The 24,188-nt window shown below is 34.2% G+C and overlaps 4 protein-coding genes across 5 annotated transcripts; 2 read left to right on the top strand and 2 right to left on the bottom strand.

Annotated features, from left to right (window-relative positions):
• Positions 1-570: 570 nt before the first annotated feature.
• LOC110636699 (plant cysteine oxidase 1-like) lies at positions 571-2,222 on the bottom strand. Its single transcript, XM_021786510.2, has 5 exons — positions 2,042-2,222; positions 1,808-1,956; positions 1,505-1,649; positions 1,125-1,328; positions 571-912 (listed from the first exon to the last, which is right to left on the bottom strand). Exons 1-5 carry the CDS (start codon positions 2,184-2,186, stop codon positions 818-820), a joined length of 738 nt encoding a protein of 245 aa, XP_021642202.2. The 5' UTR covers positions 2,187-2,222; the 3' UTR covers positions 571-817.
• A 2,525-nt stretch (positions 2,223-4,747) lies between these two features.
• On the top strand, positions 4,748-6,869 carry LOC110636698 (14-3-3-like protein). Its single transcript, XM_021786509.2, has 4 exons — positions 4,748-5,475; positions 5,848-5,970; positions 6,324-6,440; positions 6,558-6,869. Exons 1-4 carry the CDS (start codon positions 4,990-4,992, stop codon positions 6,612-6,614), a joined length of 783 nt encoding a protein of 260 aa, XP_021642201.2. The 5' UTR covers positions 4,748-4,989; the 3' UTR covers positions 6,615-6,869.
• A 3,838-nt stretch (positions 6,870-10,707) lies between these two features.
• On the bottom strand, positions 10,708-12,594 carry LOC110636712 (VQ motif-containing protein 9). Its single transcript, XM_021786530.2, has one exon. The coding sequence runs from the start codon at positions 12,169-12,171 to the stop codon at positions 11,167-11,169; it is 1,005 nt and encodes a 334-aa protein (XP_021642222.2). The 5' UTR covers positions 12,172-12,594; the 3' UTR covers positions 10,708-11,166.
• Positions 12,595-17,458: 4,864 nt separating this feature from the next.
• Positions 17,459-22,450, top strand: LOC110636689 (alcohol dehydrogenase-like 2). Of its 2 annotated transcripts, XM_021786496.2 has the most exons (11): positions 17,459-17,819; positions 18,999-19,042; positions 19,181-19,320; positions 19,463-19,509; positions 19,610-19,938; positions 21,052-21,134; positions 21,255-21,330; positions 21,417-21,481; positions 21,602-21,697; positions 21,929-22,090; positions 22,174-22,450. In XM_021786496.2, exons 3-11 carry the CDS (start codon positions 19,312-19,314, stop codon positions 22,288-22,290), a joined length of 984 nt encoding a protein of 327 aa, XP_021642188.1. In that variant the 5' UTR covers positions 17,459-17,819; positions 18,999-19,042; positions 19,181-19,311; the 3' UTR covers positions 22,291-22,450. The 2 variants fall into 2 exon arrangements, with proteins under 2 accessions (XP_021642188.1, XP_021642187.1); XM_021786495.2 differs by lacking the exon at positions 17,459-17,819 and having other exon boundaries at positions 18,708-19,042.
• The last annotated feature ends 1,738 nt before the right edge of the window (positions 22,451-24,188 follow it).

Genomic DNA, 24,188 nt, shown 5'->3' with positions numbered 1-24,188 from the left:
AAAACAACATATATTTTTGAAACCATGTTAAAAAAATCCAATGGAATAAATCCGCTTTCCCAATTGCAAAAAGAAATTAAATAAGTGATTTGAAAACTAGCAATCTCCACCCACCGAAAATAATAATAATAATAATAAAAAGTTGGTCAATTAGACATTGCCATGCTAGGAAATGCCGTAGAATTACTAGTTTGGCACCCAAAAGTCCAGTCAATAGCCCACCTCCCCTGTTTCTCTCCAGATAATGACAATACATTTTCGGTTTTTTTTTTTATTATTTTTAAAGTCCAGTCAATCTTCCGTGACGCCAACGGCAAAATCAGACCGCACCTTCTTTATTATTTTTTTAATAGCTGAATTATCAAAAACCTTTTTCCTTCTCGGGTATGAAATCCAAGGCCAAAGCCTTCCTTTTCTTTAAACTACAATTGGTAATTAGTGTTTCAATATCTAACTGTTTTCGTTGTTCAAACATTCCTCAATTTAAAGGTGAAATCCATCAGAATTTAACCAACTAAACTGAAAATCTGTCATCACTCTATATGTCGACATAAACAAGCAAACAAACTCTTCTATGCACAAAACCTCTATATATATATGTATATATATACATGGAGAGATTATTCAATAGCACTCCAGTATTCTCTCAGTATACTCCAGTATTCTCTGTGTACATATGTTTTTGATTAATAATTATGTGGGTTTACTTTCCTTATTTTATGAAGAACCCATACTTTGTGAGCAAGAGAGCATGACACTGGAGAAGTATTCTATAATTTCTCTGCATACATGCTTTTGAGTTTGTATTCTATTATTTCTACAACTCTGGTAACGATAGAGGAGGGCCAAGATATGGTGCTCCTATAACAACTAGGTCATCTGGAAGTTCTCTCTCCTCGAGCATAGCATAACCTGGTTCATATATAAGGATGCAGGAAACCCATTGTCAGTAAAATTCTTGCAAGTTTAGCAGCTATACATATATCTGTTACTCATTTAATGCACTAATAAGCATTTTCTTTTACCATTTTTCCCAATTATAATAGAACAATTAATGAACAACAAATGGATAAAAAAAATTCCTTTAATTATTAACTTTAATATGTAGGTAGAGTGGGGATTACCAGGAAGAGCAGGAATGGGAAATTCTGAGAAGTAAGTGGAAGGTCTCCCATCATCTTCAGAGTAAGGAGGGGACAACACATCCAAGATAGCACAGGGTGTCAATGCAGCGAATGAATGAATGTTTCCTCCACTTTTTGGAAATAGGATGGATGGCTCGCATGGTGCCCTTAGAATTCCATCCACTACATTCCTTGCTAGTCTAACTGCATCCACAGTATTTTTAACAATAGATTTATACAAACCCACAGCATGTAAGATGATTAAATAAGAAAATCAATTCCCGGATTAGTTTGATCACTGAAGATGATTAATTAGCCAAATGAATTGTTATTCTTTCTCTGACCTACTAACTAGAAAGCTAACAAGCTATGGTCCTTACTTGTCCGGCTGCTAGAATTTTCCAGCTTCACCCAGTCATAGGCCTTGACATATACAGATCCATAGAGGAGCTTGCTGAGAACTGTCATTCCGGGATGATCATGAAGGGGAAACATCGCTCCAGCCGGAAAGCAAAATATCCCAATCTGCTCAAAAAACAAATTAAATCCCCTTATATTAATCTCAACCTTGTTTAAACACAAGTTCACATGCTCGTAATTAAGAAGTGATGATGTGTGTATATGCATTCAGCGAACAAATAATAGACGTATCTATGAACTGATAAGCTAAAAATTGTACTTACAGAGAAACTGTCACATTCATGGATGTGAATGTAAGTGATTTCAGGTACTCCTTGCCCACAAATCAACTCCTTCATCCCTTCCGGGCTTGAAGATGGAGATCCAGGCAAGCTGAATTCATCAATGCCCACATCAGCCGCTTCAAAAGTATCTGCATTTGATAACAAGAAGTTAATAATTAATTAATATGATCATATGAAAAGGTGAAAACCAAAAATTATCCCATCGATTAGTACCCAAGAGATTTTTGAGTGACTGAATTTGTAGAAAAGTAGGCAATTCCTTTTGTGCAAATACGTGGTTACAGGCATCGCATAGTCTTTGCACTTTGCTTATTCCCTCCATCTCCATCTCCACCTCCACCTTTATGTCCAAGTCCATTGTCTGTTATATCATAGAATTTGTAGTCCTTTACAGTTTCCTATTATTATATAGAAAGAGAGAGAGAGAGAGAGAAAGCGAGGTCGTGCACTATGCTAATTTGGCATTGCAATCAATCCTGTCTTGTAAAACCGGGGGGCTTATTCTTGACTTTTTTTTAAAAAAAAAAAATCTTACAGTGGGCTTGTTTGCTGTTATTGGTTTGCTTGGAGTTGTAGGTCACTGGAATCCTTGAACCAAGCAATTTGTACACACAGCAGCTGCCCCATGGGTTGGAGTATGTATGTAAATGGGCTACGATATAAAAGAAATGTGATTATACCATTTATAAATTGCAAGACGTAATTGTAATTAAATTATTGACCCAACTCATACACGTGTATACAAGTTTACAATCTAAAATTATTTATTTTAAACATATCAGGTCAACATAAAAGAATGTACATAATAAAGAAAAGTATTATAAAATTTTATAATGAGTTATATAAAAAAATTTAATATATACAATGCATTTTAAATTTCCAATTAAAAGATAATATGCAGTCGTGGCATCCAATAACAAGAGCATTCATATGGTAATATCACAATGGTATTGGACTATGGAGTAGCTAAAATCAAAGATGGATAAAGTGTTTATTTAGCATTACATTTAAAAGATTGAAATTATTTTTTTAATAAAAATATTATTTTAAATATTATAAAAAAAAATATTTTGAGAAAATTTATTTTATTATTTTAATATTTTTATAATTAAAATTTATTAAATTTTATTTTAAATTATTTTTTAATATTATTAAATTAATATATTTAAAAGAATAATTTACTCAACGACAATTCAACAACGACAAATAGACCCAAATAAGTCATTATCATGCTGATGTGTATAAATTGGAAACCACAGCAACTGTCTTCTGTTTCAAATAGGAAATTAAGAGGCAATTTTATCCAGAGACATCGCTTTAACCTTTTAACTTTCAAGCTGGTTTCGTGTCACTGGTTTTCATGGACCTGTTCATCCAATAGCTTTCACTATTAGTGCACAACAAGAATTTAGGGGCTAACACAAACTATGACGAAATCCACTTCACACAAAGATTGCGGAAAAGTATTTTCGACTTGAAAAAAAAAAACTTAAAAAAAAAAAAATTAATCAGTCTAATTGCAGCTGGAAAACAAAAGCTAATCTCTCTACTGTGTCGTGCTAATTAAGAAGACATGAGGGCTGAGGCTTAATTTTCTTAACATTTTATATAATATTTTATTAATTGCGTACCAACGGTCTGCTTTGTCCCTTGATTTCTTTGATCTCTTGCATATACTAGCAATGGCTAGTCACAACTCACCCCAATCTTTTAAAGGCTTAGTTTCATTCTGCACTTATTGATAAAGTTTATTTAGTTATTTTTAATTTTTTATTTAAATTAATTTAAATTTAATTTAGTCTAAAAATTAAAAAAAAATTAAAATTGGCATGTCTGGTTTGAGACACGAAACCACATTCTAGAATTGGAAGACTTAGACCTTTTTTTATCCTATGATTACCCACTCACATTTCAAACCGCATTAACTGATCCCATTTGCACACTTAACATGACATATATGGATTGCTGCGTGAACTTTAAGTTAGCTATTTTTTTTTTTTAAATTTAAGTAATATTACGTTATCAATCACATTTTTTTTTAATGATATACAAATTACAACCATGAAACTAATTTTAAGCCTTCCTTAATAATTATTTTTAAGTTAGTGAAAATTATAATATTATTATTCTTTTAATTTTAATTTATATAATAAATCAATGTTTTGAAGTTTTACTATTGTAATTGAGGTTACTTTGAATATATGATGAAAATAATAATCGGTCAATTCAAGGATAATCAATAGTTGCATTTAGGATTTGTAAGATGATTATTCTCGGATAATTTTATTTATAAAAATATATTAGTAATTAAATAAATTACTCTTTATCTCACTTAATTACTTATTATATAAATATTTATTAGATTTAGGAGAGATAAAGGGTTGTTGAAATTATATATCCTAATTGATTGCTTGTTTATTATTATTTTTTCATATTCTTTACGCAAATTTCATATGCCCATGTTAAATATAAGACAACAACCATGCATCTTCATCGGTAAGAAAGCAATTAACTTCATAAAATGATAATTAAGTCAATAACAATAACGAAGCCCCATGATTATCATGCATTTCGTGGTGCACACAAATTTGACAATCTCAAATTAAGCCAAAATAATTAATTATACGGGCTTCTGATTATAACAGATAAACCACCGAAATCTAGAAGATGGAGTGAATTTTCTTCAACGGGAATTTGTTACGAGGCACATAAGAGATAAGAAAACAGCTCATTATTCCAAGTGAGTCCGAGCATTAGGAAAAAAAAGGTTGCTAGAGTGTTAATGTACAAGCTTTTGCCTCGCCAGTTGCCAAGCGCTGAACACCAGAGATCTAACGTTTTCTGCTCTTTTGACTTTCATCAATTATCAAACTTTCGAATTGAAGAATTTTCAACATCACCAAACTCATGCTCGACAGCCCCCCTACCCGATTTCTTCCTTTTTCTAATCCAACGGTCCAAATTCCATCTTTCCAAAATCCCTCCATCTTCCCCAACGCGATCATCGCCCCCCCCCCCCCTTCTCCCACAAGCCCCCAAAATTAGCCCTCCATTTAACTCCTCTCTCTCTCTCTCTCGCGCGCGCAATTTCAAAAACCAGATCTACACCTCCCTCTTTCTCTCTCTTACATTTTTCTCTTCTTCTTCTTCTTCTTTCAACGATGGCGGCAGCACCTTCCGCTCGAGAGGAGAGCGTCTACATGGCCAAGCTCGCCGAGCAGGCCGAGCGCTACGAGGAGATGGTCGAGTTTATGGAGAAGGTGTCCGCCTCCGTCGACAGCGAGGAGCTTACCGTCGAGGAGCGGAACCTCCTCTCCGTTGCCTATAAGAACGTCATCGGAGCTCGGCGAGCCTCCTGGCGTATTATTTCCTCAATTGAGCAGAAGGAGGAGAGCCGCGGCAACGAGGACCACGTTTCCATTATCCGGGACTATAGGGCCAAGATCGAGTCTGAGCTCTCCTCAATCTGTGATGGGATCTTGAAGTTGCTTGACACTAGGTTGATTCCCTCTGCATCTTCTGGGGATTCTAAGGTGTTTTATTTGAAGATGAAGGGAGATTACCATAGGTATCTAGCCGAATTCAAGACTGGAGCTGAGAGGAAGGAGGCTGCTGAGAGTACCCTCACTGCTTACAAATCTGCACAGGTTTGTTCCTGGCATCTTAATATGCCTAGCTATGTGATTTGGTGATTCGATTCAGATTTGTTAGTTTCCTCACTTTATCTGTGGATTAGCCAGATAATTTGCTATGAGATTATTTTTTTTTCCAAGAATTTTGTATTTTTGCGGATTAGAGTTTGCTTCACGGGTTGCATTTGGCTTGTATATTTGGTTATATGCATTTTGTTTTTCTATTTACTTTGGCTCGAGAGCATATCGATAGCTTTGGTTCTGAGTAGTCATTATTACTGGAATGGTGTTGGAACTGACCTAGAACTGTGTTTGCATTGACTAATTCGGATTGGTTGGAATATGTTGTCATTTACTTTCCATTTACCGTGGATTTCTTTATTGCAGGATATTGCAAATGCAGAACTTGCGCCTACTCACCCAATCCGTTTAGGGTTGGCTTTGAACTTTTCAGTGTTTTACTATGAAATTCTTAATTCTCCTGATCGTGCTTGCAATCTCGCTAAACAGGTTTGTGAATTGTACTGTGATCTTCAATATGTATCTTTCGTTGGAATTGTTGCATCCTCTTGTTTGGTGTAGAGAATGTCAAGTGAAAACAAGAGTTACTTCTTTGTCAGAATCATATGATTTCCAGCTGTTATCATTTCCAAATTGAAAATATTAATATTATTTGGCTTCTAGGATGTTTTCGTTAGATTTACGACATAATCCCATTTTCACCAAAATCCGTAGTACTCGATTAATTAATGATTTGGCTTTTCAAGGTGGTTGAATAATTTTATACTATTTATGTGGATTTACAGTTTGCTTATCATGGTATGCTCTCCCCCTCCCCTAATTTTATTTCTTGAATTTATCAGGCTTTTGATGAGGCAATTGCTGAGTTGGATACTCTGGGAGAGGAGTCATACAAGGATAGCACTTTGATCATGCAACTTCTCCGTGACAATCTCACTTTGTGGACCTCCGACTTGCCGGTAATGATTATAGTTTTTGTTCAGTTCTATGTTTAACTACATTTTTTTATTTTATCATGTTTAACTGCATCATTGTTTCTATGTAATTATTTTATAACATTTTTTTTTTAAATTCAGGATGATGGAGCCGATGAGATTAAAGAGGCATCTAAACCCACTGATGAACAGCAGTGAGAATGCTTCACTGCAAATTAGGATTCAACTCCGCTATATGTTTTTATTAGGAGAAGGTGCTTGTTGCTAATTTGCTTGCTATTCTGAGATTTAGGTATTCTTGTATTGGTTATGAATTGTGGACGCCCCAAGCTTCATTTTTCATTTATTTTTTTAACCTTGTTTCTTTTTTAGTTTGTCTTATCAATTTGTGCTTTTGAATGTCCCTTAATTTCTTGATGCTATTGAATCCTTTTATATGCGTTTAGCGTTAAAGTTCTGCCATACTTCTAGTAAAGATTGATTGAATGCTTACATTTTCATCGAGGAATGCACCTACAAAAGCCATTCTAGCCTGCTATCATTTATTTTTAGATGTTTCAAATGCCACTCTTTCGAATTTTGCTTTTCACTGTTTTTTGCTGGGAATGGAAACGGAAGAAATGAGTGTAGGTGGCTTGGTATTTGAACAGAAGGTTTTCTAGTTCTTGAAAGATTGCCGTGTAATCGGATTTATGTTTGATTATTAATTCCGTGAACAACGAGGGGTCTATGTCACGAAGCTTCTGCATACCTTTACTGCTGTGTCTCAGAATGACGTGTGGAACTTGTAAAATTTTCTGCTTCGTGTAGGTAATTTTGATTGGGCCGTTTTTATTTTCTTTTCGTAAAAAAAAAAAAACAAAAAGGGCCCAATCAAAAAAATGAATAAACAAAAGGGCCCAATCGAAATTGCCAATAAAAAGGACCATATAGGTGACTGAGATGCTACAACAAACAACTGATGTGACCCTGTCTCCCTGAGTTACCGAATTGGATCTGTCGGTGGCCGTTGTTACATCTACAGGTGAAGGTAGAACATCTTGAAAACAAAATGAAAATGTTCATCTTATTAGGAAATGAAGAGCGCAAAATTATTCATTTTGAGATGCATAATTGTGGTAATCCTGTTTTTTTTTTTTTTGGGTTCATATTAAAATATAAAATATAGTTGTGACGTGTAATTCTTTAATTATTTTTCATGTGATTAAAAAATGATATAGTTTTATTATTGAAGTCTTATGCATATAAAATATATTGATACAAGAAATTTATTCGAATTAAAATTTAACTATAAATTTTAAAATTAATTATTTAAATAATTAAATAACATTTTTGTGAACGAGGCCTATTAAAAGATATGAAAACGCGTGTAAACTGGAAACGAAGTCCGTCGATTTGTTCTCCGCATTATTATCAGGACTCGGGCGCTATCGAATATTTAACAAGGAGATCTACCTCTTTGGCTCTATAATTAAATTGAAAGAGATTTTTCATCTTCAGCGTCAATGGTTAAATGATCGGTACACGATTTCTCTCTCTATTTTTTCTAGTATTTTTTTTCTCTGTGAAAATAATCATATTTCATTAATATTATCAGTACAGTACCGAGCCAACCTCATAAAACGGCATACAGGCAAGCCTTTAGAAGTTGCTGAGCTTTTCAAAGTCTGCCCACCATATGGTTTGGAGTTTACCCCAACCCTAATGAACAGAAACCAAACCAAACTACTCCCAACTTCCCTGATTTATCATTTTAATGGATTCGTTTCATAAAGCTGACACTTGATGATTGGGTTTGGTTTGAACTTTGACAATAATAAATATGCAAACCAAAGCCCCCCAACATGGTGAGATCCACCTAATACTTTGCCATATAATTTACGATTCCTTTGTCCTTGACAATATGAAGAAAAGAAACCCGTTTTTTTTTTTTTTGGAAATCAACACCTTTTTTTTATTCTTTTTTAACGAAAAATCAACACCTCCACTTCACCTATTTTAGACAGCGATAGAAGCCCCTTGAATTAAATATGGAGGAGAAGCACTCAGTTAGGAGAGGGATCTCGTCCTCGTTCATTACAGTTTTCATGCGAGACAACCCACGAATAAGAAACATGTGATGTAAGATGTGATCCTTGTGGCTTTTCAAATGAATGATATAACCCTCTTCTGATTTTCTCTATTAAAAAGGACTTTAAAATCAAAGATTAAACATGACAGCTAAATCGGTATGAGAGTCCAAACAAAAAACACTTAATCTAACTAAGAAGAGCTCGAAAAGCTAGAGTGAGCTACTGTAACTATGAAGAAGAGAAGCTAGAGTATGTGCTGTAGAATTACAGTTCGAACCTTGACTTCAGTGTAACGTTGCGGAAAATTTTAAGTAATCCTAAACTTACAACTTGCTAATCATCGAGCAAAATCAATCCCGAAATTATTTAAACAGCCAGTAATATATTTATTAGTTTCAGAGGTTGATTTTGATAGGAAAATATTCCTTGCCATTTAGCTCAAAGACTGAAATCATACAAAGATCATACCATGGTGATCTAATTGCATATGCAATAAGTGTAAGGATCTTGAAAAAAGTATTCTCGTGCGTTCCTGTATAAAATATGGATCATCTAGACCTTCAGTTAAATTTATAAAACAAAGTTGCGAGCTATAAAGGTGTTCTAGTGCTACAATGATCCCAGTATTAGAATAAGTAAGAGAGTAGTTGCAACTACAGAACCACCAAGAATACATATTGGTAGACAGTTCACAATATTCCATTGTAATAAAAGTTGGGCAAGATCTAACATGCAACAAAAATTAGTTTTTGGTTGTCCCCACTTAAAGTGTATAAAGAAAGATATCATCCTACCAGAAGCAATCTTGGCTGTGCTATCAATCTCAGAAAGGGCCAGCCCTTGTACAATTTTCTTTTCCCTTAATGCAACTTTCCTAATATCAACATCAACATCAACATCAACAGTACACTGAAATTCAATACCAGAAAAAAAAAATCTATAAACCAATTTGAGGTTGTCCATCTAAAAGTTTGCCATGTATCTTTATAAATACCCCCATGCAGCAAACAATATTCTTAATATTTGATTGTAAATTCTAGCAGCTATCATTCATTCTCTACTTCTTCACTCTTTTTTTTTTTTTTTTTTCGGCAGACTAGGTGTAGGACAAGGAAAATAGGGGCTTGGGTAAATAATATTGTTTGACATTCTACATCCTCTCACTTCCACTATCAAACAGAGAAAAATTTCACCTTCCATCCTTTTCTTTCTTCCCCACCAAAACGTGAAGGTTGGTCCTCCTCCCTACTGTTAGGGAGGCGCAAGTGCATTTGCCTCTACCAGCTTAAGAAACCACCCCACCGCCGAAAACCCCCCAACTTTAAGGGAGAAAAAAGTGGGTAAGGTGAGGAAGACAGAGAGAGCACTTTTAAGTTGTGAACCAGTCTAGTCAGTCTCAGCATACAGAAGTACTTAGATACAGTGAAAAAGAAATATGAACAATTGACAAAAATGCTAATGGAAACCAAGTACCAAAATACAACCGAGTAATTAGCATTCAACAATTAAGTAGTGAAATCTGAATTTGTTGAAAACAAATGAGTAAAAGCTTCTCTCTCTCTCTCTCTCTCTCTCTCTCTCTCTTCCCCTTTCTTTTAAACTACATATTTTGTGTCTAAGGCTTCTAAAGTGTAGGTGAATTAGATACCATGAGCATCCAATCTAAAGAATCAATCATTATTTCCGAAAAATGGTTGAACCAAAATGGTAGATTCTTGTGACAGGGCTAAGCACACTTCAAGAATCGACCACAATGTCCTATTGAATGTGATCTCAAGCCATATTTAGCAAAGCTTCTCAAAAAGAAAGAAGTGTAGTCCAGAGAGCAATACTCTTCCAAAGGGTCACAGAAGTGGGCATCTACCATATCTCAGTAAGAATTTGCCAAAGCATCATGTCCTACAATCATTTTCTGATTTCATATGGAAATTCCAGTAGTAAATCAATTTAACCGATCTAATTATTTTTAATGAATGCGCTTTTCAAAAATTCAGAAGAAACTATAGTAACAAACTACGCTACTGATATTTATTTGAAAAACAATTCCATCAAAGGCGCTTGCTTCCAACTTCTGAGGTAAAAGTACATGTTCACTTTATCATCTCAAAAGTTACATGAATCACGGCAAAACACCATAGATAGAAAATATAACTATTCAAGTTAAGGGCAGCAAAAGACTTCCCAGCATCATAAATCCGTTTGGACTGTAATAACAAATATTGAAGGCATACACACTGCTCAACATATCAATTACCCAACAAGATTTCTCCAAAGAATACATGATTGTGCTCAATTAGTACACAAACACAAATAGAAATGAACTAGAGACTACAGAAACATTCTAAAATGTCAAAATTTACTAAATAACAGCATCATAGTCCAACTACAATTCAATAACTTGTGACCGTCTGCCCCAAAAAATCCAAAAAAAAGCACACACAGAGAAAGGGGGAAAACAAATATAGGATTTTCCTGTTTCACATGTTTTAATTTCCATTTACAGAAAAACAAACATCTAAATAACCAGTGTCAGACGCTTGTCCAATCCAACCAATGGTAATCCAATTAGCCCCCAACTATGTACAAAACATAATTCATTGATACCCTAACTATCTTAACCCTAAACGACAACGTTGTGTAAAACAGAAAACACTTACCAGAAGAAGAAGATGAAACTCTCAAAGAGCTCTCCATCTTGGGCTAGGCACTGGCAATGTCGGTGATAGCGGAAACGAAGATGGTGAGAGCAATAGACCTGGTGAAAGCAAAGGGTACGGTGATCGTGGCGAGTTCAAGCACCCAAACGGCAGCGGTGACGTTGGTAACTGGAACTGCGGCTGTGATGCTATCATACCTGATGTCCGCGACGATAGTATCCCCGGCTGCAGCGGATCGAATGGTTGTGGGTTCTGTTGCAGAGGTGGCTGTTGAGGTAGATTATTCCAACGAGGAGAAACCAGGGGCGCTAGCGGCGAGAATCCCGAAAATTGCCTATTAGAATCGACGGCAGATATGGAGTTCTGAAGGTATCGCAGATAAGCAGAAACCGGAGACTCCGCCGCCGCGTGGACCGCCGGAAACGGAGGTAACGGTGACAGAGGAGCTGATGGGCGTTGGATGAAATTGTTGGTCGCTGCAGCAGTAGGCATGGGAGGGTTTATGGAGGCGTTAAGAGGTGGAGGAGGTAGTTGATGAGGAGGGATGGCGCTGTTTATCAAGGGAGGCGGGCGGTTGCCGACCTGCGCCAGGGGAGGCGGGCGTATACGCTGCAAGCGAGAGCTTGGAGGCTTGGGTGGGTGAATAGGGGGAGGCGTGGAGAACCTCTCATGAGCCGGGGATCCGGTGAGTTTCTGGACCACGTCTCTGAAATCATTCTTGTTGATATTGTACACCGGTGGTTGATGTTGCTGCTGCTGTGCCTGCTGATTCTGCTGCTGCTGCGATTGCGGTTGCTGTTGCGGTTGAGATGTAATATTGGCATTAGAATTAATGTTGTTAAAGTTGTGATTATCAAAAGGAGGTGGTGGCAGCGGCTTCTTGGTGATGATGGGTTTGGAGATCTTATGGGAAAGCTTATTGAGGTTTTTGAGGTACTGATCTCTGGTGCTACTAACGGTGGTGTTACTGCTGCTGCTACCACTGGTGATGGTAGAATCACCAGAGGATTGACAGCTTTTATCCATTACAGAAACAAAACCCTCTCTCTCTCTCTCTCTCCTTCGTCTACAGATCTACCAAGTATGCATCTATAGGTGGGCAAAACAGCGGAGCTGTCTGTGTATGTGGGGAAACATCATCTTCTTGATAGTGTTTGTGATTGTGGGTAGGCCAGTAGGGTCACAGACACAGACTAAATACAAATATCTTTGAGATTAATAAAGCTAATAGTCTGAAACTGAAAGCTCTTCTACTACTTGTTATCTCTTATAGAGAGATGTGGAAAAGAAAAGAAGGAATGCGTCCCCCTGTAATATTTTGGTTTATTTTGGGTTGAGGCTTAAAAGAAGAGAAAGCACATCACCTATAAAATAAGCCACGCAGCTCTCTCTCTCTCTCATCATTTATGCTTATCTTCCTTCCTCTCTCTGATGTTTTCGTCACCAAGTTCAAGTGCTGCATGTTTTGCGTCAGCTTAATTTATTTTTTATTTATTTTTTCTGGTCAAATAACCCATTGATGCTTCCAGCAGGGACAGTATTTGTGTTCTTTTATACTCACATTAAAAACCCTTTTTTTTTTTTTTTACTTTCCAATCGAATGGTCTATATTACATCTCATATTCTAGTCAAACTTTTTGACTCATCCCATGGATCCCAAGCGAACCTCCTTTTCCTTTTATTTACCTCTCAAAACAAGAACATGATGGAATAATTGGTGGGAAGCATAATTCAACAAAGGGGTGGGATTATTTGGGGGACTGTAATGAAATCGCCGCTTTCGTTTCTCTACTGAAAATGATTGTACTTGCCAATGGCCAATTTTCCATTCCAGTAATAATTACATTTCTCTTGGAATTCTTTTAGTAGTCAAACTTCCGTTACTTAGCTTTTGCAAATGACTCTGCACTATTTCTGTCATTAATTTATATGTGTTTGTGACTTATTTTTTTTATAAAAAAAAAAAAATCTCAGATTTCCACATAATTATATAAATATTTAATCTCATCCACCAATTTTTAATAAATAAAACGATTCATAATGATCCTCAAGTGATTAGTTAAATTTTCAAGTATTAATATAAGGTGGTATAAATTCTCAAGAGTCACTATTTTAGTCAACAAAATTGTAAATGTCTTTATAGCCTAACCAACCAGGTTATTGCCCGTTAATCACACTTACACTTTTTCCATAACAAACAAGTTGCATCAAAAACAAAAGCTTCATACAATTATAATGTGGAGCACTTTTGAATTTTAGCACAGCCTATAATTCCATTTTTCTTTTTCTTTTTTCCAATTTCCAGTGGAGTAAAGGAGGACTGCAAGTCCCGGAGTTCTTTTTACCTTGGAAAAGCATTTTCAACTTGCAAGGCCATTGGTAGCAGCAGAAGCATTACCTCTTTCAATTTTGAGGCCATTCCAAATCTATCATAGAAGTTTCTTCCTCATGTCATTCCACTTATATTTTGCACATTAAAAAAGGAATAAAGGTGTAATTTATACAGTGCCATACGCAAGTCCAACAAACATGAGATTAAAAAAATTCATGCCAAGATCTATGATTTGAAAGATTGACTATGTTCAATTAGTGTAAAAAATGGGTTCATCTTCATGAGCCAAGTTTTCTCTGGTAAAAGCAATTACCTGATTGGCATGTAGTGCAAATTCTTACTGCCAATACCAATGCTTTATGACTTTTATTGTTGATCATCTATAAATTATTAATTTATTATACAAGAAGCAACATCAAGTTCTGTTTGTCTCCGGGAGAGAGAATGATGCCAAACCATGAAAAGACACAGAAAACTAAGACCCCATTTTGAATATTCTATGAAAATTGATCTCGTGCAGTGTATTGATTTCTTTTGTTTATCTTTGACTACTTCTTGTGGTAGGCATGGATGTAAAAAGAAGAAGGTTAGAGAGTTGCTTTCTGCAAGGTGGGAAGCTAATCTCTTCACGGGTCATTCAATTCTTGGTTTAAGTGGGATCTTTCAATGGGCCTCAGGACTCAAGAGGCACAAGTAAGCAGCCGTACACCAACCATGACTAGTGAATACTGACCAACATATCCTTTCTGCAACAAATTTCTTTTAGTGTACATAACAGCTAGCGCAGGCATTTTGTTTGTCTTCATCGTAGAAGAGGATATTAAATTTAAACATGTTGAGATTTACCATATTTTGATACTATATACATGTAGTCTGTTATGAAAAATTACACCTATAAAATAAAAAATATAAAATTTAATATGTTTCAGCATAAGTCTACTCAATTAAATAAATTCATTATTAATAAAAAATAATTACAATTATTAATTATTTTTTTTACCCTCAAAATCAGTTAGAGAAAAACTCACAGAATTCAACACACCTCTCTACTTTGTGGACTCTCTGTAATACATTTCATATAATGACCAACCTACTATTTATATATATGGACCACTAAAATCAAGTCTTTCTAAGACTCTAATTATTAAATTTCACAATTTAAATTTTACTAAACTTCTTAAACTAATTATACTTCATAATTCCAATTGGACTTGAATTCTAACAATCTCAATTTCCAAGTCAAATGGAATTAGTCTTCACAATTTCTGTAAAAGTTAATTTTCACTTGGGTACTTCTTTGCACTCTTGATTGTTGATGTTGCATCTTTCTTCCACTTGCATTCTTTTAATTAATGTGCTTCTTTTCAATTTGTAGAGATTATTTGTACTAATCTTCTCACCCTTCATGATCACAAAGAGCACCTCGGCTAACTCTCATGACTTCACCATGAATCAAATACCCATACCCCAAAAAATCCAATTTACCCAAGGAAATTATGTTCCTTTCAAATTTAGGAACATATCTCACTTCATCGAACACTTTTTCTTGATCACCATACAGCTTGATCTTCACTCTTCTAATGCCTTCAATTTTCATCTTGTTCCCATTAGCTAACTTCACTTTTTCTCATTTCTTTTCTTCAATCACATCAAACCTCTAATTCTTTCAGCAAATATGAAATGGGCAAGTAGAATCCATTAACCATTTATCTTGTGATGGATCTTTTGCCTTTTCTTTATCATCATCCATTGCAATTGCAGCAGTTCCTTCTTTTTCTTTTCTGTGACTCCTTTTAAATTGTTTAAATTCTACAAAATCTTCTTTTATCTTCATACAATGGTATTGAATGTGGCCCTTCTCATGACAATAGTAGCATTCTCTATCTTCATGGTTTACTCGTGGTCTTGAACTCGATCTACTATTCCTTCTCCAATTATTTCCACGTGAATTGCTTCTACCATGACCAGCAACAAAAGCTCCACTTTCTTTGCCACTACCTATCTTCTTGAACTTTTTATCATACATGATAATTGCGGTAACCTCCTTCACCTTAAAAGTCTCATTCCCAACTGTTAGAGTTGTCACCAAGCTTTTATAAGAGTGTGGGAGAGAGGTTAAACATCAACTTCACACAAACACTAGTCAATTGGATAATTAACTTATTAAAAATATTAAGATAATCATTCACATCAATATATTCATCTATTCTGAGTTGGTACAACTCTTTCTTCAAGTACAAATGATTTGTGAGTAATTTTGACATGTACAGACTCTTCAATTTCTTCTACAAAATAACAGGCGAGGTCTCCTCCAAGACATTTTACTTTATATTTTCAGCTAACGTCAATCTAATCGTACTCACAGCCCTTTGTTGAAATTCCTCCCAATCATTATCTTTCATGGTCGCTGATTTCTTTTCGTTTAATGCTTTAATTAATCATTTTTGTACAATGACATCTTTACAATAACATCTTTTACGGTGCTTTGTCATAAATTGAAATTATTTTTTTCATCCAATGACTCCACCTCAAATTTTGTGCTTGCCATTTTTGACATCTTGAACCAGGCTCTGATACCACTTATTGTGAAAATTCACGCCCATAAAATAAAGAATACAAAATTTAACGTGGTTCAGCGTAAGCCCACTCCACCAAACAAATCTACTATCAAGGAAAAATAATTACAATCACTAATTATTTTTCTCACCTTAAAATCACTCAGACAAAAACTTAAGAAATTCAACACACCTCTTTACTTTGCGGGCTTTCTACAATACATTCTATATAATGGCCAATCAACTATTCATATATATAGGCCACTAAAATCTAATCCTTCTATAACTCTAATTATTAAACTTCACAATTTAAATTTTACTAAATTTTCTAAACTAATTATACTTCTTAATTCCAATTGGAGATGGACTCTAACATAGTCAATTGAAAAGCAACTATAACATACACATGATATTTTGTTATTTGAAACCTAATGAATGATGCAGAGTTAGCCACCTTGATAAGCAATCAGACATTCCCATAACTGATACAGCATAAAACAATTGTATTATTAAGTGTATAAAATAGTGTAGTCTAGCAGGCATAAGTCCACTAAATATCAAATTCAGGCCAAATTTTAATGATTTTGAAAACATCTAATATGAAATGCAGATGTATAATTAATTGAAATGATAGAGGAAATCAAATTGAGCACAGGGACCTTAAAGGTAGCAAGCAACATTTTGATCCAAAATCTAAGTTCAATTAAGTTGTCCATCTTCAAAAGGACTGACAATTTATAAGAAGGCGAAAAAAAAGCATAAATTAAGGAAGTCTCCTGCTGTATATATATATTACGGTGGACTAGAATCATATTCAATCTTCATTCTAAGTTGATTTAGTTAGCAGTATACCAAATTCATGAGTAGTTAATCTAATGTATCAACGTGAGTAATTAATCTGAAGAAATGTACTAGTTATAAAAACTAGGGGGGGATTATTATGAGTTTCTCTGTAAAATATCAATGCCAATTGCTTTACTAGAAATATAGAATAAGAAAGTCTTGCAATCCACCTCCACAGCCAAAATAATCCCAACAACCCAGTTGTTTACATACAAGTGGTGAAGAAATAAAATAGGATAAATTATTATTTCGCTTTTATAATTTATCATTTAATGATTATGTTTTTATGATTTGAAAACTCGGTTATTTTATCCCTAAAGTGTAATTTAATTAATGATTTCATCTTTCCATTCAATTATTTTGAAATTTGATGTAAACCATGCTAGATAAATGAGAGATTGAACCTTTTAAAGTGACTACTACTTATATTAAATATATATATTTAATTAATTATCAATTATATTTTAATTAAAATTATGATTAATCTATGTAAAAATAAATATATTTAATATTTTAGTGTAAGGAAGATGTTTTGTTTATATATCGCCCTTGCCTCAAAAAATCTCTTCACCACAGACCACTAATGATGATCTTCTTTTTCTCGTTAATCCTTCACACTTTGTTTCCCGACCTACCCTTTTCACCTTATCCACGTACCACCTTGCTACCATCTAAACCACCCTCCCCAACCCAACTCCAAGCCAGTCACCAGTGATTTGTGGGCTCGATCACTTTTGCCAAGGAAGAGGAAGCTCCGATTTACGTGTTGGATCTTCAAGCCATTGAAGCCAGCTAGGAAAGTGTCTGCTTAGAGATTCCCATCTCGCTTCCACATTTGTAGGCGTTCGAAGGAGCGATCTTTCTGAGGAAACATATGATAAAGCTGTTAAAGTGAAAGGGGATTTCCAATTGGGCCAAGCTAAGTGATGGTGAAGCAAAGTAAGGTGAGGGCAATTTTAGGGCTCCGACAACACAGAGAACTGGATAGAGAAGAGAGAGAGAGAGAGAGAGAGAAGGAAATTTCGGAAATTATAACAAATTAATTATAACAAATTATAGGGATTAAATGATAATTTAATAAATAAAATATTAGTAATCAAACTAGCAAGTCTTCTGGTTTAAATGGTATATTTTTCAATAAGGTAAACTTCTAGAGAAATTACTTATTAGGAGGTATGGTTTGATTGGGGAAAGTATAAAAATTTTATTTTGTTTGATTGACAATTAAAAAAATAATTTTCTTCACTTCTTAATAAAATAACTTAGTGAGAGTAAGTTACTTCTCAAAAGCTTCTTCAAGTAGAGAGTTTCAAACAAAGTTTAGAAACCTTATAAAAATGATCAATCAAACAAGTGTCATTTTGACACTTCATGGGAATTTAAAATTTCTTAGTGTACTTACCTCCAAACAAATAAGACATGAATCCAATAGTAATGGTCAACTAATAGTGCCAAGGGAATCTCAAATCACAACCACAAACTATTTAACTAGTTCATGATTCAGAATATTATAAGCAAATATTCTTTCTGGCGGCCATTAGGAGAAATGAAATTAGGAGTTAAATAAAATAAAGGAAAGAAAAAAAAATGCAAAAACTTATCAATCCCATATTTTTTAAGGCATAAGTTTTTTTTTTTTTTTTTTTTTAACTTAAATTCAAAAGTTTATCGTTCCATAATTGATTTTTAAGCAATCTTTAGGTAGTAATGTTGACTGGGAACACAACACAACCTCTTCAATATGCACTATTAAATTATAAAGAAAAAGTGTGAGACAATTTTGTGTGAAATTATGTCCAATAAAATCATGGCTCCACCAAAACAAAATAAATGATTAGCAATTTTGAAATTTCTCTGTTTGCCTCTTGAAGTGGATTTTCTATCTTGTTGCTTCTTCTGGGTGCAATATGTAAAAAAATTAATTATTAGAAAATAATGAAGCGTCACACATAGCAATTAACCAACCAACCAGACATTGCTTGCTGTTATTACAATTTTATAATATTATCCAACAGCTCTTTGACTTTGTATATAGCTACTTGCTTCTGTGCTATCTTTTCTTTGATCTCTGAAGGGTTCTAACTCGTAGAAGGATCGCTCACTTTTATCTTTTACATGGGCAGCAACAAGGAGTCTACAACAGCAGGAAAAGCTATAAGATGCAAAGGTTCCCCCCTTCTCCACTTTTTTCAAGTGTTCTTTGATCAATCAGTTTAATATAGATATTGATTAACAATATGCTACAATTAATGTTAGTTACTGATCATGTTTTTACTTTTCCTTTTATATGCTTTGAAACAAACAGCTGCAATATGTAGAAACGCTGGGGAGCCGCTTATTATAGAAGAGATTGAAGTTGACCCTCCAAAAGCTTGGGAGGTTCGCATCAAGATCCTATGCACCTCCCTTTGTCATAGTGATATAACCTTCTGGAAAATGAAGCCAGTAAGATCTCTACAAAATTCAGAATTTCTCTTTAGTACACCCTTGTCTGAGATTAGATATTCAGAAAGATTTCTCATATGTATTGTGAACTTTTATCCCTAAAAAGATTTCTCATATGTATTCTGAACTTTTCTCCCTAAAGGGCCCTCTTTCAGACTTTCCAAGAATTTTCGGGCATGAGGCCACTGGGTAATTCGACACCATCACAATTCAATGCCTTCCATATAAAATCGGTTTTCAGGATCTTTTTATGATTTTAAATTTTGATTTTCTCTTTCTTTTTTTTTAGCGTTGTTGAGAGTGTTGGAGACCATGTGGAAGAAGTAAAAGAAGGAGAATTGGTGTTGCCTGTGTTTGCTCCAGACTGTGGAGAGTGCAGGGACTGCAGGTCAACCAAGAGCAACATTTGCTCCAAATTTAGTGTAAGTTCTGGTCAGTTCGGCATGCCTAGGGATGGAACAAGCAGATTCAGAGACATGAAAGGGGAGGTCTTGCACCATTTCTTGAGTGTGTCAAGCTTTACTGAGTATACTGTGGTGGATGTTGCCCATATGGTGAAGCTCAGCCATGGCATCCCAGTTGACAAGGCCTCCTTGCTAAGCTGTGGAATTTCAACAGGTAAGTGTTTTGTTTGTTTCTTACATTTCTTTAGCTTTTACCTTTTCTAGTTTTGCTTCTGTTTTTTAAATTTTTTCTTTTATGAGAGAGAAAAAAAATTGATTTTTTAGGTATTGCCTCCACTACAAGGCATGTAATAGCCCATTACATAACTCTTAATCTATTGGTGAATTAGCAACATTTTCAAGGCAGGGTTTTCTTGGGAATCCTGGAAATTAAGGCTGGAGATGGAAGTCAAGAAGTCTTTTAAGTTTTTGTCAAAGAAACTAATTTAACTAAATAGTCTGTGAGATTATTATTATTCACGGAATACCGAATCGCAATTAATTAATTAATTAATCAATAATATATGATAAGTTTATCTTAGGGCTATTTAGTGATATTAACTATTTTAATAATTATTAATTATTTTATTAACCGCTAACAGTTGGATATTAATCATTAATAGACTTATTTATATAATGATTTAAAATAAAAGTGTTTGAACTGTTTAATGTAAAAATAGTGATATTATTTTTTTTACTATAATCAAAATACTTTCTTAATTTTTAAAAATTAAGAGAGATAACATTTCATGAACCACTTTATGCCACTAAATAATATAAATAAAAGAAATATTTTAATTATGTCAAAACATTCTCTTAATTTTTAAAAATTGAGAGTGATTAATTAAGAGAGATAACATTTCATAAACCACTCTCAATTTATAATATTATGTCACTAAATAATATAAATAAAAAAAATATTTTAATTATGATCAAACTATTACATATCACCTTAAAAATTATTTCTAAACATTATATATTCATCTTAATTAATTGACCATTGAGTTTAGGCAGGCTGGTCATCATCTTCGCATGAGTGAATGTTAAAAGTTGGCAGCCAAAGACAAAAGAATCCGGTTTTTACTAACAAAGGCAAGATATTAATTAGAGAACTATTGAGTATTGACTTGTTATTTCATCCATCCACGTTTATTTATTTAAAATTATCTATTGTTTTGAAAAAATTAAAAAATATTAATTAATTTTTATTAATTATATTTCTATCTTTAATTAAATTAAAGAATATTTTATTATAATTTATTGATTTAATTGTCTCATGTGAGTGCAGGGATAGGAGCTTCGTGGAAGTTGGCAGGAGTGGAGGAGGGATCCACCGTGGCTATATTCGGATTGGGGGCAGTGGGACTTGCGGTATTTTCCTTAAACTAGTTAACAGCACTGACCAAAATTTGGATAGGCTTCATTGGTTTGTATCTAATTACTGTAAGTAAATATTCGCAATGGCTTGGCCTGCCATGAATGATTTATCAGGTCGCAGAAGGAGCTAGGCTACGTGGTGCTTCCAAGATTATTGGAGTGGATTTGAATCCTGAAAAGTTTGAGTTAGGTATATGTTCATTAAAAAACGAAAACAAAAAGCTTGCATTGATTCAATCCAAGAAAAGATTTCAAAAAGTGTTGCCCTGATTGCAGGAATAAAATTTGGGCTAACTGATTTCGTCAACCCTTCAACCTGTGGGGAAAAGTCTGTAAGCCAAGTTAGTGTCTGGTCTGCCTGGTTTTTATTATATGCCTGAACTGAAGAGGACAAAAGGCTGTGTCTACAGGCTTTCCAATTTTCATTAATTTAATAATTCTCATGCGTTGTTAATGATCAGGTCATTAAGGAAATGACAGAGGGAGGTGCTGATTATTGCTTCGAGTGCGTTGGATTGGCCTCATTAATGACAGAGGCCTTCAGAAGCAGCCGAGAGGTATGGTCTGTGCTGTTTAATGACAGCAAACAAATTTGGCCAATTCTTGCTACATGTGTTTGTTACATGCAAAAGGGACTGATTATTATTATTATTATTATTTTCAGATTAAAAAAAAATCTGTCCCTTTTGCGTGTTTCTTTTTTCTTCTTTCCATAAGATACCTGTGCTTAATTTCATTTATATATATGTATGTATGTGGGTATTGTACTATTGGTTTGGAGACGTCAGGGATGGGGCAAAACAGTGATACTTGGAGTGGAAATGCATGGCTCGCCATTAAGCCTGAACCCCTATGAGCTTCTCAGAGGCAAAAGCGTCGCTGGCGCCCTAATTGGAGGGCTAAAGCCCAAATCTGATATTCCACTTCTGGCCGAGAAATATATAGACAAAGTACGTAAATTTAAAAACATATGTTCTGCTTCAATCCTTGAAACAATTAACTAAGCATTGGCGTTTGCTTGGGTTGACTGCAGGAGCTTAATTTGGAGCAGTTCATAACACATGAAGTGAGCTTCAAGGACATCAATAAAGCCTTTGAATTGCTTCTTGGAGGGAAGAGCCTGAGATGCGTAATATGGATGGACAAATAGCTGAATTACATTTCCTTCTTATATATAAAGATGATGATACATGTTCCTGTTTAAAGACATGTCTCCCTTAAATAAAAATTATAATAGAGAACATCAATAATTAAATAATTATCTGTAAGAATTGTCTTACTGCATATGATGGCACTCGTGGATTATGGCCTATCATGTCTTGTTTTTGTTGTTTACCACTTTATTCCTTCTTTAATTAGATTTTGTTTTCTAATAAAATCACTTGTTGAGAAATCATTCAGGATTTTTCTTTAAATCAATCAATTAAATTTATTTACTAAAATTTAGTTTGTCTTTAAGGTCGAGTTGCTTATTTATTATTATTATTATTTTTTTCATAGTTAAAAATATTGGGTGTTTTATTTTATAGTGTATGATGTTGAGGCAGTGGGTGTAGAATAGGCTTTGAGGCGTGATGAATCACTATCTTTAAGGTATTAATTGCCCCCACTAGATTGCTGCAAGGTTATGGCAATATACCTCCAGGATACAACAAAGCCTGAAATCTGCAGACAGCAACTCCTGAAGATTTCCCTTAAGAACTCTTTATATGAACTGAATTTAGAGAGATTAGAAGAAAAGAAGAAGAAGTAGAAGTAGTATATATGGATTGAAAAAACTCATCCATATTTATAAAGAATGAAAAGTCATGGCACCTTTACTAGATAGACACATCTGTCTATCTCCAATAGATACAACTGTTTATGTAATAGACATGTACATTTATTAAAGATACCTATACAAATAGTTGTGACTATTTGTATAGAATAGACATGTCTGTTTATTATGAGATACCTATACAAAGCAGTTGTATTTGTTTGTATAGAATTGATATGTCTGTCTATTAATGCACACATCTACTTGTTAAGTGCCATAATAGAATAATATATATTGAATTATATATATATAATTCTATACATATTTCACTCTTGCCATTCCTTCACTTTCTTATATTTTAACAATATAGAAATTTTTTTTCTCTATACTATCTAACATACAAGCTATTTATAACAATCCCCCACTTAGCTTGTATTGTTAGATCCCATTGTTTCATGCATAATGAAAAGTATCTTTCGATTTAAACTTTTCCTTAGTGTAAGTATTTCAAAGTTCTAAAGAAATCATGGTGGCCTTAGCTTAAACCTAGATTCCTATTAAATAGAACCTTAAATACTACACACGAATCAATTAGTTCGACTTAAAAAGTTCACCAAAATTTTAGCACGAATATGGCCTTATGCTACCTCCTGTTTTCATGAACATTTACAAAGTTATTCTCACTTTTGTTGAAGCGGCACCACTTCCTATGTTCATATAGGTGAAGTTTCCTTTGTAATAATTTTAAACTTCATTAAGAGTATAAATACTCATCCTCATTCCATTAACTTAATACACTAAGTACTTAATTACAACATTTACTAATGACTTGTTGTTACCCTTTAAACTTTATTTAGTAATAATACTATAAAGTAGGGTTCCCATCATTAGTAAATTTAATGGAATATTTTTAATCCTAATCCAGCACATGTATTTTTTATCATATCTCTCGAGAGCCCTTTTGTAAACGGATCTGCCAGATTATTACAAGATTTGACATAAGTAATAGTAATAATTCCATCAGAGATTAATTGTCTCACATACTCATGTCTTAAGCTAATATGTCTAGACTTTCCATTATAAATTTTATTATAAGCTCTAGACATTGTTGCTTGACTATCACAATGTAAGGAAACAGCAGGCATCGGTTGTGGCCACAACTTGATATCTAATAAAAAATTTCTCAGCCATTCTGCCTCCTTACCAGCTGCTGCTAGAGCTATAAATTCTGATTCCATTGTAGAATGGGTTATACAAGTTTGTTTATTTGATGCCCAAGAAATAGCACATCC

The sequence above is a fragment of the Hevea brasiliensis genome, chromosome 12 (assembly GCF_030052815.1).
Source record: "Hevea brasiliensis isolate MT/VB/25A 57/8 chromosome 12, ASM3005281v1, whole genome shotgun sequence".
Lineage (NCBI taxonomy): Eukaryota > Viridiplantae > Streptophyta > Magnoliopsida > Malpighiales > Euphorbiaceae > Hevea > Hevea brasiliensis.
This window is presented reverse-complemented; position numbering and strand designations above follow the sequence as displayed.